Genomic DNA, 14253 nt, shown 5'->3' with positions numbered 1-14253 from the left:
TCAAAGGCAAGGCATTGAATATGAAGAAATCTAGGCACCTTTTGCCCACATGGAGACAATTTGTTTTCTGATCTTTTTGCCGGTGCAAATGAAGTGGAAAACCCATCAAGTAAATGTCAAGACAGCCTTCTTGAATGGCTATCTTGAATAAGAAGTTTATGTTGAACACCTATTGGGCTTCATAGTCAAAAACCATGAAGATAAAATACTGAAGTAGAACAAAGCTTTATATGGATTGAAGCAAGCCCCACGAGCATGAAGTAGTTGCATCGATAAGTATTTTCAAGAAAATGGGTTTGTTTGTTGTCTCCATGAATATGCTCTTTATCTTAAAGTTCATACTAATGAAGATATCTTGCTTGTTTGTCTTTATATTGATGATCTTATTTTCGCGGGTAATAACCCAAGTTTGATTAAAGCTTTTAAGAAAGATATGTCCCGTGAGTTCAAGATAACAGACGTAGGGCTCATGTCATACTACCTAGGCCTAGAAGTGAAGCAGATGGAGGATGGAATTTTTATCTCTCAAGAAAGCTGTACAAAAGAGATATTAAAGAAGTTCTACATGCTCGATTTCAACCCCGTGAACACACCGATGGAGAGTGGGACAAAATTGTCCAAGTTTGATGAAGGAGAAAAAGTGATTCCCACATTTTTTTAAAAGTCTTGTGGAAAGTTTGAGGTACTTAACTTGTACCATGCCAGATATACTCTTTGCAGTTGGAGTAGTAAGTCGCTTTATGGAAGATCCTCCCTCCACTCACTTGAAGGTCACTAGAAGAATTCTTCGCTACCTAAAAAGTATGATTGCGTTTGGGCTATTTGATTCTTCTTCTAGTGATTTCAACCTTGTGAGATTTTATGATAGTGATTATGGGGGAGATATTGATGATAGAAAAAGTACAACCGGTTTTGTATTTTTCTTGGGCGATTATGTTATTTCTTGGGGTTCAAAGAAACAATCAATTGTTACTCTCTCGACTTATGAAGCTGAATATATAGCAGCAACATCCTGTACATGTCATACTATTTGGTTGAGAAGATTGTTGAAGGAGCTCAATTTGCCACAAATTGATGCTACAAAGATTTGTGTTGACAATAAATCCGCACAAACACTCGTGAAGAATCCAATGTATCGTGATCGAAGCAAGCATATAGACACATGGTATCACTTCATCAGAGAATGTATTGCCAAGAAGGAAGTCGAGCTCAAATTTGTGAAATCTCATAATCAAGTTGCAAATATTTTCACAAAGCTTCTCAAGCTTAAAGATTTTCAGAGATTGAGATCAAATCTTGGAATGAAGAAGAAAAATCAAAATTAAGGGGCAAATTTGTGGAACTCACTTAAACAAAAAGAAATAAAAGAAAGAAAATGATAACAAGTTGCAATGGGCGGCATAAACATAATGTCACGACCCAAACTACCATGTCGTGATGGCGCCTATCGTGGTACTAGGCAAGCCGACTCTTTACCAAAAACAACACGATATTTCTTTTCAAAGATAAATTCAAGCTATTTAATAATAAAACTTCATAAAGGAAAACCTGAACAACGAAAGTGTGGAAAGAAAAGCCCGACATCGGGGTGTCACAAGTCATGAGCATCTACTACAATCCATCCGAAATACTAAGACTAAAACAGTCTAGAAATAACTGAATACGACTAAGGGAAAATAAGGAGGGAGGAAAGCAGGGCTGCGATCGCCAGACAGCTACCTCGCTAACTCCGATGGATCTGCAACTGAACAATCAGCACTTGCTACCGCGTCTAGAAACGTCTGGATCTGCACACAAGGTGCAGAGAGTAACGTGAGTACGCCAACTCAGTAAGTAACCAAAGTAAATAAAGGCTGAGAAGTAGTAACGAGCAATAAAGCATATAAAGTCATGAAATATCAGTAAAAATACAAAAGGCTTTTAAAAGCAGAGTTTGAATCAAATCATTTCTTTTAAGCTCAGCTCCAGTGAAATCATTTGAAGATATTTCAATAGTTCTCAAATGGAGGTTCATTGCAACAGTGAGTAAAAAAATGATGAAATCATAAACAGCCCCTCGGGCAAAACATCACTCATATACAGCCCCTCGGGAAAACCTCACAGTCATTCATATACAGCCCCTCGACCATACCTCACCATCACTCATGTACAACCCATGGGGCAAAACATCACTTACAATCAGGGTACCTGCGGTCACTAGGGGTGTGCATACTCCGAAGGGGCTCCTTCAGCCCAAGCGCTATAACAAGCCACCTTGTGGCATAAATCAATCAGGCCCCTGACCTTACTCAACCATGAATCAGTAACAACATGTTGCGGCATGCAGCCCGATCCCATAAATATCCTCACAAATCAGGCCCTCGGCCTCACTCAGTCATAAACCTCTCAAGCCACTCAGGCTATCAGTATAAAAAATAGGATACTCATCCCAAAACAATATTTTTATAAGCATCAAAATAGAGTAATAAAGACTGAGTTATGAAATCAATAAGTATAACATGACTGAGTATAGATTTTCAACCAAAAATAGTGAGAGGATAATAATAAAAAGGCCTCTAAGGGTCCAAACAGTTATGGCACAAGGCCTAAATATGATATTCAACCCAATTTACAGAAACTACAACACATAAGTATCATATAGTTTCAATCAAATACGTAACTTATAGTTGCTACGGGACGGACCAAGTCACAATTCCCAGTGGTGCATGCCCATATGCCCATCACCTAGCATGCACGTCACCTCAAAATAGTAAACGAGACAAAATTCAGGGTTTCATACCCTCAGGACTAGATTTACAATCGTTACTTACCTCAAATCGATCGAAATCCTACTTCGTGATGCCCTTGCCTCTCGAACCGGCCTCCAAAAGCCTCGAATCTAGCCATAAACAATTCGATACAATCAACACGAGCTAAAGACATCAATCCCATAAGAATAGCTTTAGGTCAAAGTCAAAAAGTCAACTCAAAAGTTGGGCCCGGACCCATGTCTCGAAATCGGACAAAGGTCGCAAAATCCAACAATCCATTTGATTATAAGACTGACTATACTAGTTTCACTCAAATCCGACTTCGAATCGGCTTCCAAATCCCAAAAGTTCATTTTATGAAACTCTACCAATTTTTTCAAATTTCATCCCAAATCACTAATCGAATGATGAATTCAATGATATATTCATGATTATTAGCCAAAACCGAGTTAAAATTATTTACCTAGATGATTTCCTAGGAAACTCCCAAAAAATCGCCTCAAACCGAGCTTCCAAAGTCCAAGATGTGAAATAAAACCCTAAACCTCGCTTATATAGTGCTCTCTGAACCTTCACTGCGCGGTCCGCATAAATCCGTCGCGGCCGCACACTCCTCACCGCAGTCCGCATAATTCTGCCGCGGCCGCGGACCCTGAGCCATACCTTCCGCGGCCACATAGTACCTCTGCGGTCCGCACCAATTTTGTGCGGTCCTCACTTCCTACACTAGAGACCAGAGATCTGACAACTTCCAAAGCCAACTAATGATCCGATAACCAGCCGAAACTCATCCGAGGCCCTTGGGACCTCAACCAAATATACCTACATATCCCATAACATTATTCAAACTTAGTCAAACCTTTGAATCGCTCAAAACAACAACAAAATACCAAATTACCCTTGGATTTCAAGCCTAAGAACTTATAAACTTCCAAGTTCCGCAAAAGACGCCGAAACCAATCAAATCATGCCCGAATGACCCCAAATTTTGCACACAAGTCAAATATGATGCCACGAATCTATTCCAACTTCCGGAATTCTATTCCGACCTCGATATCAAATTTTCCATTGCCGACCGATATCGCCAAATTTCCAACTTTCGCTAATTCAAGCCTAAATCTACTCCGGACCTCCAAACCACATTTCAGACGCGCTCCTAACTCCAAAATCACCAAGCGGAGCTAACAGAACATCAAAGATCCAATCCGAAGTCAAATTCTAAAAAGTTAAATTTGGTCAAATCTTTCCAATTTGAAGCTTCTTACCGAGAATCATTCTTCTAAATCAATTTCGAATAATCTGAAAACCAAAACCGACGAGTCACACAAGTCATAATACATCACACAGAGCTACTCATGCCCTCAAACAACCGAGCGAAACACAATTGCTCAAAATGACCGATCAGATCGTTACACATAATTGCAAAACCAACTTATGTAGTTGGTTTTGGACGGTGCAACATGTTTTATATTGTAACAAGACTTGCAATTTCCAAGTTGTAAATTGCAAGTTGCAGAACCATGCAATATGATTGGTTCAATGTTTGGCAGGTTCTCCTATAAATAGGGGCTTCGTTCGTTCAGTTTAAAAACACCAAAATAAGAGAGAAGCAATACAAGTTAGAGAGAATAATTCACAGATTGTAGTCTGTGAGATAAATAGTGAGTGTGAGTAATATTATAGTGAGGTATTTTAAATAAAGAGTGTTATTTCTTTCAAAATTGTAGTAGTCTCTTGACACCACTAGATTGTAATATTATAGTGGTAATATTGCTCTGCTCGGTTATTGTATTTTACCCTATTAAAAGAGTTGATGTCATTGTTACTCTCTTGTGTTCTTATTATTTTCCGTGGATATATTACTGGGCGGAATTATTATTTTTCCCATCAACTTCTATCTTTGTTTTTCTTTCTCCCTCTTGTGAACCATTGACTTAATTTATGTAGTGAGCGCTAGACCTTTCTTCATTCAAGTTTAAGTCCCTCAAACAATAGACCATCTTAGTTAAGAGCTTAACAAATGTCTGCAACTGTACAAGATAATGTCAACTTGGAAAAAAAGAAGTACAAAATAAAGGAAAGGTGGCACAAATATAGTTTCAAACTTCAATTGGGCGGCTTGATGATGATGGGAGTGAAATTTCCATATACCATTAGAAGAATAAGAAATATGTCTTCAATATATAAGTAGTGCTAGGGGTGTTCATAAAAATCCGAAAACCCGTACCAAACCAAAAACCAAACCAAATCGATACTTTTTGGTTTGGTTTGGTTTTGGTTTTGAAATTTAAAAACCGATCAAATTTTGTTTGGTGTTGGTTTTAATTAAAAAATCCGAACCAAACCAAATATAGGAGTAGCTATTTTTAAATTTATTATTACACCTATATATATATGTATACTTTTATACAAAGTTTTAAAAATTTTATACTAAATATTAATCGTTTGCACTTTTAGTACAGTTCTTTTCCTTTACATTCTAGTTTAGTTGGTAATTTTCTTTTGTTATATGTAAGAATCTATTTCATGTTAAAAATAATATATTTTTAATTGAGTCCTTAAATTATTCATCATTATTTGATTCAATTATCATCAATATATCTTGGTAAATAATAGATTTCTCAAAGGGCAATTGATTTGATAGTGTTAAGTTGAAAATGTGGTCGCCGAAATGTGTGTTTGGTAGTGTACGTGTTATATTTAAGAAAAAACCGACAAATAACCGAAAAATCGAAAAATCGGCATAAACCGAATCGAGAAAAAATCGACTTAATTGGTTTGGTTCTAATATTTGAAAAACCGACTTACTTGATTTGGTTTCTTTTTAGGGAAAAATCGATCCAAACCGAACCATGAACACCCCTAAGTATTGCTCTCATGAATGTAAATAATGTGTCTAACTCTAACCACGTAACATCCACGAATCGATATTTCCCCCTATATGTTTGTAAATAATATCCAACATGTAATATTCAGTGTCAGTGTCATCTTTATCCTATTTGATAGTTATTTTCATGCATCAACTTTTATTATCTACAATTTTTATTATGTGCAATTTCGTATTTTAATATTCAATGTTGTCTTTTTCTGATTTGATAGTTATTTTCATGCATCAACTTTTATTATCTACAATTTCGCCATTATTGGGCCCGTGGCACGGGCTATAACTATCTAGTATGGGAATAAGATCTGCTTGTTTTCAATTTTTAACAAAAATATGGCATTATAGAAAACGAAAAACATTATCAATAATTCATTGTTATCTTTGGAAAAGAAATCTCGAGACAACTTCAAAAGGTTTAAAAGATCACGAAAGTATCAAACTTTATTTTTATCTTCATATGGGTCTCCCCAACCCATTTGTGAGACTATACTGAGTATGTTGTTGTATGAGTCTCCCCAAGAAAAAAATGAAAAAAGTATTGATGTGTTTTACTTCTTACTTTCTGTTTGTACTTCTTTTCAAAGCACAAATACCAATATTAAATACTCAAACCCGCATAAAATAACAAGAACTAATCCACCAAAGTACGTATATATATATATATATCTGTCACACAGTAAAATTTATTTACATGTTAATTGCAACAAAAACAGTTTATTTAACTATGTAATGTCCAACCAAATATGACAATGATAATTATATTGTAATTACATTCTGACAAGCAAACATGTCATTGTAATTACTGTACTAAGTATTATTACCTTAATAATTATACACGACTTTTCAAGCAAACCCTATATAATTCTTACCATCTTAATTTCATTATTTAAGCATGCATGTCTAAATCCAATAATATTTTTTTAAAATAATTTCTCAAGAGTTACTTGAACCTTTTTAATTACCGCAAGGGAGGGAAAGGGTGAAAGGGGAAATGGATACTATGTTTGAACTTTGAACTCATTCTACATACCACCAAAACTTATAATTCAGTGATACTGATATAAGTTTTTTACAATAGAATTTAAGTATCATAATTTTCATTCCTTAAAAACTACAGGTTACACTTCGATTCTGCATTACTTTTTCCTTGATCTAACGGATATTAATTTTAATTTTTTTAGCAAACATTCTATTAAATTAGTACTATTACTGCAATAAAAGTTTTGTGAAAAGAATAAATCGTATAGCCTGTTTGGCCAAACTTCTTTTTGGCCAAACTTCTTTTTGGCCAAAAGTGTTTTTTTTTTACCAAAAGCACTTTTGGCCAAAAAATTAAGGTGTTTGACAAGCTTTTGAAAGAAAAAAAAGTGCTTTTGAGGAGAAGCAGAAGCAATTTTGGAGAAGCAGAAAAAAGTAGCTTCTCTCCAAAAGCATTTTTTTGAGAAGCACTTTTGAGAAAAATACACTTAGAAGTAATTTTTTAAAGTTTGGCCAAACACTAAATGCGATTTAGAAATGATTTTCAAACTAATTAACCAAATACAAACTGCTTCTCGCCAAAATTATTTTTGAGAAAAACACTTATCAAAATAAGCTAATTTTTGCGGCCTGGGCTATAGTTATGGTACACAACATCCCAGCGTTTTCTGTACACTGAAAGGGTATTTCAGTAACTTACTTTTTCTCTCCGGTCATCCTTTATACAAGAGCTGGAAAAATCCCAAAATTTTCTACTTACTCTTTTTCCCCGCCATTTGAATTTATCCCATTAGGGCTTCATTTTCCTCTCAATTTGAAAAACTTCTTCTGCAAGATTCAGATTCACACTCTCAAATCCAAATTTTGATGTCAATTAATAGTTAAACACAGTGTTAAAGAAGCGTGTTTTTTGCGTGAACTCCGTTAATGGCGAATTTTTCAACTGGCAGTGGTGTACCTCGAGGCATAAGCTTATCGAATACGGTGCACTCCGAAACTGCGCCGTCGTTGCCGTTACCGTCGCTTCCAGTGTTCTGCGGTGCACTCGATCAGAACCTTCGGTTGTTCGACGAAAGCGAATCGAGATCGTTGAATCGGAGTGACGTAATCAGTCACGCTGTCAAAATTGCTGATCTGCTTCGCAATACCGACGTTTCTTATTTGTAAGTCTTTGCATTAATTTTAGGTATTTTAGTGAAATTTGTTCATTTTTTTGGTTTGAGAAATTTATTAATTTTTGGCGTATTTTACTCATTTGTAGCTCGAGATTTTTTTCCTTTTTTTCCTGGTTTGTAAATTGCTTATCTTTAGGCTTTGCAACATTTGCTTGGTAGGATTATACGTAGAAGTATCGCCTTTTACTGATTTTAGCTCAAATTTGTTCATTCATCTTGGTTTCAGAAACTTTACACGCCCGAGGTGTTGTAGGCCACAAGTATATGTTAGTATGTATTTCCTTTGGCATAAATTTTACTCATTTTAGCTTGAGATTTCATTTTTTTTCTATTTTGAGAAATTGCTTATTTTTAGGCGTTGCAACATTGACTTGGTAGAGTGACACGTTAGAAGTGTCGCAGACCACTGATATATCTTAGTTGTTATTTGCACAATTAGGTCACTTAGGTAATTGCAGATAGAATTACACGCTAGGAGTTTAATAAGACCACATATATCTTAGTTGTGAATTCTTCTGGCATAAATTGTACTCATTTTAGCTCGATATTTCGTTGCAGGCTTTGCAACATTGATTTGGTAGAATTATATGTATATGTAGCGTTTTACTCATTTAAGCTCAAATTTTTCATTTTCTGGTTTGAGAAACTTATTAGCTTTAGGCTTTGCAATTTTGACGTGGTAGAATTACACGCTATGAGTTTTGTAGATGTAGGATATATATTAGTGTGTATTTCTTTGTGCATAAATTTTACTCATTTTAGCTCGAGATTTCAATTTTTTTTTTCTATTTTGAGAACATGCTTTTTTTTAGGCTTTGTAACATTGACTTGGTAGAATAATATGTTAGAAGTGTTGCGGACCACTGATATATCTTGTTATTTGCACAATTAGGTCACTTAGGTAATTCCAGGTAGAATTACACGCTAGGAGTGTAATAAGACCACATATATATCTTAGTTGTAAATTCTTTTGGCACAAATTTTACTCATTTTAGTTCGAGATTTTGTTGCAGGCTTTGCAACATTGATTTGGTAGAATTGTATGTAGAAGTGTAGCATTTTACTCCTTTAAGCTCAAATTTGTTCATTTTTCTAGTTTGAGAAACTTATTAGCTTTAGGCTTTGCAATATTGACGTGGTAGAATTACATGCTATAAGTGTTGTAGACCATGGATATATATTGGTGTGTATTTCCTTTGGCATAAATTTTACTCATTTTAGCTCGGGATTTTGTCCCTTTTTTCCTTTCGATTGTGAGAAAGTTTTATAGGCTTTGCAACATTGGCTTGGTGGAATGACACGTTAGAAGTGTAACGGACCACAAATATACTTTAGTTGCTATTTACACAAATAGGTCACCTAGGTAATTGCACGCAACGACCACAAATATACTTTAGTTGTTATTTACACAAATTGGTCACCTAGGTAATTGCAGACAACTCTATTTATTGGCATTGATTGGTAACTTATAATAAATGATTAATAATATTTCAATTTCATTGTTAGTTAAAAAAATTTCATTATGGTGTATATAATTTAAATCGTTGGCTTGGTATAGTTACACGGTAGAAGTGCTGTAAGACCACAAATATATATTGGCGAAAATCGAAATACCCTCTGAACCTAGACCAAATCCCAGTTACACATTTTTTGCAGAGAAAAATCACTTTACACGCTCAAGCTTTTCGGTGTGTGCTTAATACACACCATTTTAGTAATGTTGCATGCGCATGCTACTAAGCGCGTTAACTTGCAAAGTTTATCCAAATTCTTATCTGAATGCTACATGTCAATTTTTTTTCCTTTTTTAATTATTAGCTCCCTAATCCTTCCTTCCCTCCAATTCGGCCCCCCCTCCTCACAAGGTCCCAAAATTAATACCCATAAATAACATCATTAAATCTCTCGATTTTTTTTAACAATTTTGTACTTCTGTTTCACTTCTCATGGTTGCTAATGCTTGTTCAGTTGACCTCAATCCCGCTGATGGGTTGAGCCATTCTCCACTAAAGCCTAAGCTTGAAGATATATTGGGTCTTAATAGAGCTTCTGGGATGCTTCTTCTGCGGATTTTATTTGAGATCCAGATTTTCCCAAAATTACTAGTATATTTTTTCTTAACCCAAAAGGAAAAATCTTAATTTGTTGAAGAGAGTTTCTCTGAACAACAATCTTTAGTCACTTTCAACTTCTGGGTTCTCTTGATGTTTCGATCTTCTTGTAATTCTTGATGATTTCATATAACTTTTTGCTGGTGAAAAGGATTATTGGGTTATGGAGATGGTTTTAATGGTGGGTTGACTGTTGAAAACGGTGATTGGGGAGGTGGAAGCCATGGTGGTATCACATGGGAGTTAATGAAGCTTGGTGGTTATGGAGGAAAATGAGGGCAATTGAATGGTGTCACGATGGAGTTGTTGATATAGTGAAGTCGAAAAATGAAATGAATTTGCTGTTTTTGGGTGACCGTTGAAAATGTTGGTTGCTGGCTTTGAAAGGATTTTTCGGCTATTGGTTTGGGAAGATGAAGTATCTTTTCTAGTCTTTTTTAAGTAATGACACGTGTCAAAATCTTATTAGCTCGTAGTAGGGGTGTTCAAACCGAACCGAAAAATCGCACCAAACTGAAAAACCAAACCAAACCGATTAAAAAACCCGACTAGGTTTGGTTTGACTTGGTTTGGTATTGAGTAAAAACACCCAAACCAAACCGACATATAAATATATAAATTTTATTTATATTTTAAGACTTTATAGTGAATTTTCTTTAGAAAATGTAGAAATATTTGAGATCCTCTCATGTATTAACCTTGAAAGCGTAAATTAACGAAAAATTATTCTTAGACGACTAAGAAAATAATTATCATGTGTTACTAAAAAAATTCTCCCATTAGAATATTTAAATAGATTATATGTTTGTCAATTTTTTTTCCATATTTACCAAACATATATTCACTTATCAAAGCTTTATTTATAATTCTAACAAAGTAAGATTGAAATAATATTCATGTAACAAAAAAACCTGAGAACCCGATAAAAACCAAACCAATCCAAACCGATATAGTTGGTTTGGTTTGGTTTTGATAAAAACCGAACCAACCCAGTCCATGTACACCCCTAGCTCGTAGCTTACGCTTGTTGAGAAAAAGTGGCCTGAGACCAAACTGGCATGTAGTAGACACTCTATGAAAAGGTTGAGTGTGTAAGTTAATTTTCGTTCCCAGAAGATGTGTAACATGGATTTGGTCCCTAGTTTAGGGGGTAAATTATGTATTTTGCCAATATATATTAGTTGTGTATTTTTTTGGGCGTAAATTTTACTCATTTTAGCTCTATATTTCGTCTTTCTTTTCCCCGACTATTTTTGAGAAATTGTTTGTTTTTAGTCTTTGCAACGTTGACTTGGTAGAATGACACACTAGAAGTGTAGCAAACCACTGATATATCTTAGTTGTTATTTGCACAATTAGGTTAGTCAGGTAATTGCAGGTAGAATTACACGGCCTAGGAGTATAGTAAGACCACATATATCTTAGTTGTGAACTCTTTTGGCACAAATTGTACTCATTTTAGCTCGAGATTTCGTTGCAGGCTTTGCAACATTGACTTGGTAGAATTATACGTAGAAGTGTACTTTTTACTCATTTAAGCTCAAACTTATTAATTTCTCTGGTTTGAGAAACTTATTGGCTTTAGGCTTTGCAATATTGACATGGTAGAATTACATGCTATAAGTGTTGTAGACCATGGATATATATTGGTGTGTATTTCTTTTGGCATAAATTTTACTCATTTTAGCTCGAGCTTTCGTCTCTTTGTTTTGTTTCTATTTTTGTTAAAGTTTTTTAGGCTTTGCAATTTGACTTGGTAGAATGACACGTTAGAAGTGTAACAGACCATGGATATATTTCAGTTGTTATTTACACAAATAGGTCACCTAGGTAACTCTATTTAATAGCATTTATTGTAACTTAGAATAAATGATTAGTAATCTGCTATAACAAGTTCAATTTCATTGTTAATTTGAAAAATTCATTGCGGTGTATATAATTTAAATTGTTGGCTTGGTATAATTATACGATAGAAGTGCTGTAAGACCACATATACATATATTAGTAGTGTATATTTTTGGGCATAAATTTTACTCATTTTAGCTCTAATTTTCGTCTTTTTTGTTGTTGTTGAGAAATTGCTTATTTTTAGTCTTTGTAACATTGACTTGGTAGAATGACACATTAGAAGTGTTGGGGACCACTGATTTATCTTAGTTGTTATTTGCAAATTAGGTCACTTAGGTAATTGCAGGTGTGAGAAAGTACGGTAAAAACTATATTATTGATATTCTACTTTTGTGTTTTACAATAGCCGTATTTATAACTATACACAATACACATTCTACTCCTATTCTATGGGAGATTAGGGTTATTTGCATGCCTATCTAACACTCCCCCTCAAGCCGGTGCATACAAATCATATGTACCGAACTTGTTACATATGTAACTAATACGAAGACCAGTGAGGGACTTGGTGAAAATATCTGCAAGATGATCATTCGACTTTACAAACTTTGTAGCAATATCTCCTGAGAGTATTTTGTCTGACAAAGTGACAGTCAATCTCAATATGTTTAGTTCTCTCATGGAATGCCAGATTTGATGCAATATGAAAGGCAACTTGATTTCTATGTGGTTGATCTCACCAAATTTCAACTCCTTGAGCAACTGTTGATCCAAGCTAGCTCACATGTTGCCATAGCCATTGCTCGATATTCTGCTTCTGCACTAGACTGAGCAACCACATTCTGTTTCTTGCTCTTTCAAGATACCAAATTACCTCCTATTAAAACACAATGTCCAGACGTAAAATGCCTACCGAAGGTGATCCTGCCCAATCAGCATTTGAGTAGGGGTGTGCATTTGAATCGGTTTATCGATAAATCGAATCGATTATTTGTTATCGGTTTATCGATTTATCGATTTCAATTTCGAAATTTTCCTTATCGAGTTATCGATTACGATTTTGATTTTGTCCTCTTCGGTTATCGGTTTATCGATAAGCCGATAGATATACTAAAAAGAAAAAAAAATAATTTTTTTTACCTTTATTCTATAATACCCTTCCCTTTACCCTAAGTCCCTAACCCTATTATTTCCTCTACCACATTTAAGGAATGATCATATTTAAAGCTCAAGGGAATGAAGTTCAAATTAATGGAAAACAGAATTAGCCGTGATGATGTATTTTGATTTTTTGTTTGTTTATACCGTTGGAGTGTTGGTGGCATACATTTGATCCCTTACTTTAGTTTCGTTGCATGTGCTTGTTGACATAATTTTTATGTTATAAATGATGTTTGTCTTATTTTAGCTTTTGTTTGTTCATATTAGTTAGGCGTGTTTATAGCGATATACTTTCCGTGAAATCCCGCAATTTTTCTTATTGGTGTAATCGATAACCGAATCGATAAGCCCCAAAAATCAATAAATCGAAATCGAAAAAATCGAAACCTTATTGAAACAATAACGATAAACATATGTACAAATCGATAATCGATCAGTATTTATCGATAAGGGTCAAAATCGAATCGATAAATCGAATGCACACCCCTACATTTGAGTATCCACCGCTCATGGTCTCGATCCTCAAACATTAATCCTTTGCTTGGAGCTGATTTTATATACTGAAGAATGCGGACAACTGCATCCCAATGACTATCACAGGGAGAATCCATAAACTGACTCATAATGCTCATAGGTTATATTGCGCGGACTCTTCAAAACAGTTGCCGCACCTGTGTCGCACACACCCATTGATATTTTTGAAGAGTCCGAGCAACATAGCTCATAAGAAAGGAAATGTCAGGTCTAGTCATTATCATTATGAGGTAATTTAATTGTCAACCAGCCGCCTATATCTTGTAGGATTGCTAAGCGGCTCCCCCGCCCTGGCAGAAGTTTAGAATTCAGATCCATAGGAGCGTCAACATGTCTACAGCCTATTATTCTTGTCTAATGCATACTTCCGTTGTGAGATCACAATATCTGAGCTAGACTGAGCGATCTCAATACTCAAAAAATACTTTAATTTGCCCAGATCCTTAGTCTGAAGGTACTGAAAGAGATGCTGCTACAACTTAGTAATGTCATCCTAATCATTGCCGATAATAACAATATCATCAACATAAACCACCAGATTAATATAGAGATTTGAAGCGAAATGCCGATAAAATACAGAGTAATCGGCTTCACCACATGTCATGCCAAACTCCTGAATAACTGTATTGAACTTACCGAACCAGCCTCGAGGAGACTGCTTTAGACCATAAAGTGACCGATGCAACCGACATACAAGGCCACTAGACTCCCCGAGCAACAAAATCAGGCGGTTGTTCTATATAAACTTCATCCTCAAGGTCACCGTGAAAAAAATCATTCTTAATGCCCAACTGATAGAGAGGCCAATGTTG

The 14253-nt window shown here is 35.2% G+C and overlaps 2 protein-coding genes across 2 annotated transcripts in view; both read left to right on the top strand.

Annotated features, from left to right (window-relative positions):
* Positions 1-698: 698 nt before the first annotated feature.
* On the top strand, positions 699-1325 carry LOC138878414 (secreted RxLR effector protein 161-like). Its single transcript, XM_070158091.1, has one exon. The coding sequence runs from the start codon at positions 699-701 to the stop codon at positions 1323-1325; it is 627 nt and encodes a 208-aa protein (XP_070014192.1).
* A 6037-nt stretch (positions 1326-7362) lies between these two features.
* LOC104210534 (sister chromatid cohesion protein SCC2) overlaps positions 7363-14253 on the top strand; it is a 28634-nt gene continuing 21743 nt past the window's right edge. Inside the window, exon 1 of the mRNA XM_009759457.2 lies at positions 7363-7775. Coding sequence (XP_009757759.1) covers positions 7540-7775 — 236 coding nt within the window. The 5' untranslated portion in view covers positions 7363-7539. The remainder of the gene's footprint in view (positions 7776-14253) is intronic.

The sequence above is a fragment of the Nicotiana sylvestris genome, chromosome 9, assembly GCF_000393655.2.
Source record: "Nicotiana sylvestris chromosome 9, ASM39365v2, whole genome shotgun sequence".
In the NCBI taxonomy this organism is placed as follows: Eukaryota; Viridiplantae; Streptophyta; class Magnoliopsida; order Solanales; family Solanaceae; genus Nicotiana; species Nicotiana sylvestris.
The sequence above is the reverse complement of the archived record's forward strand: the minus strand, read 5'-3'. Positions and strand labels throughout refer to the sequence as shown.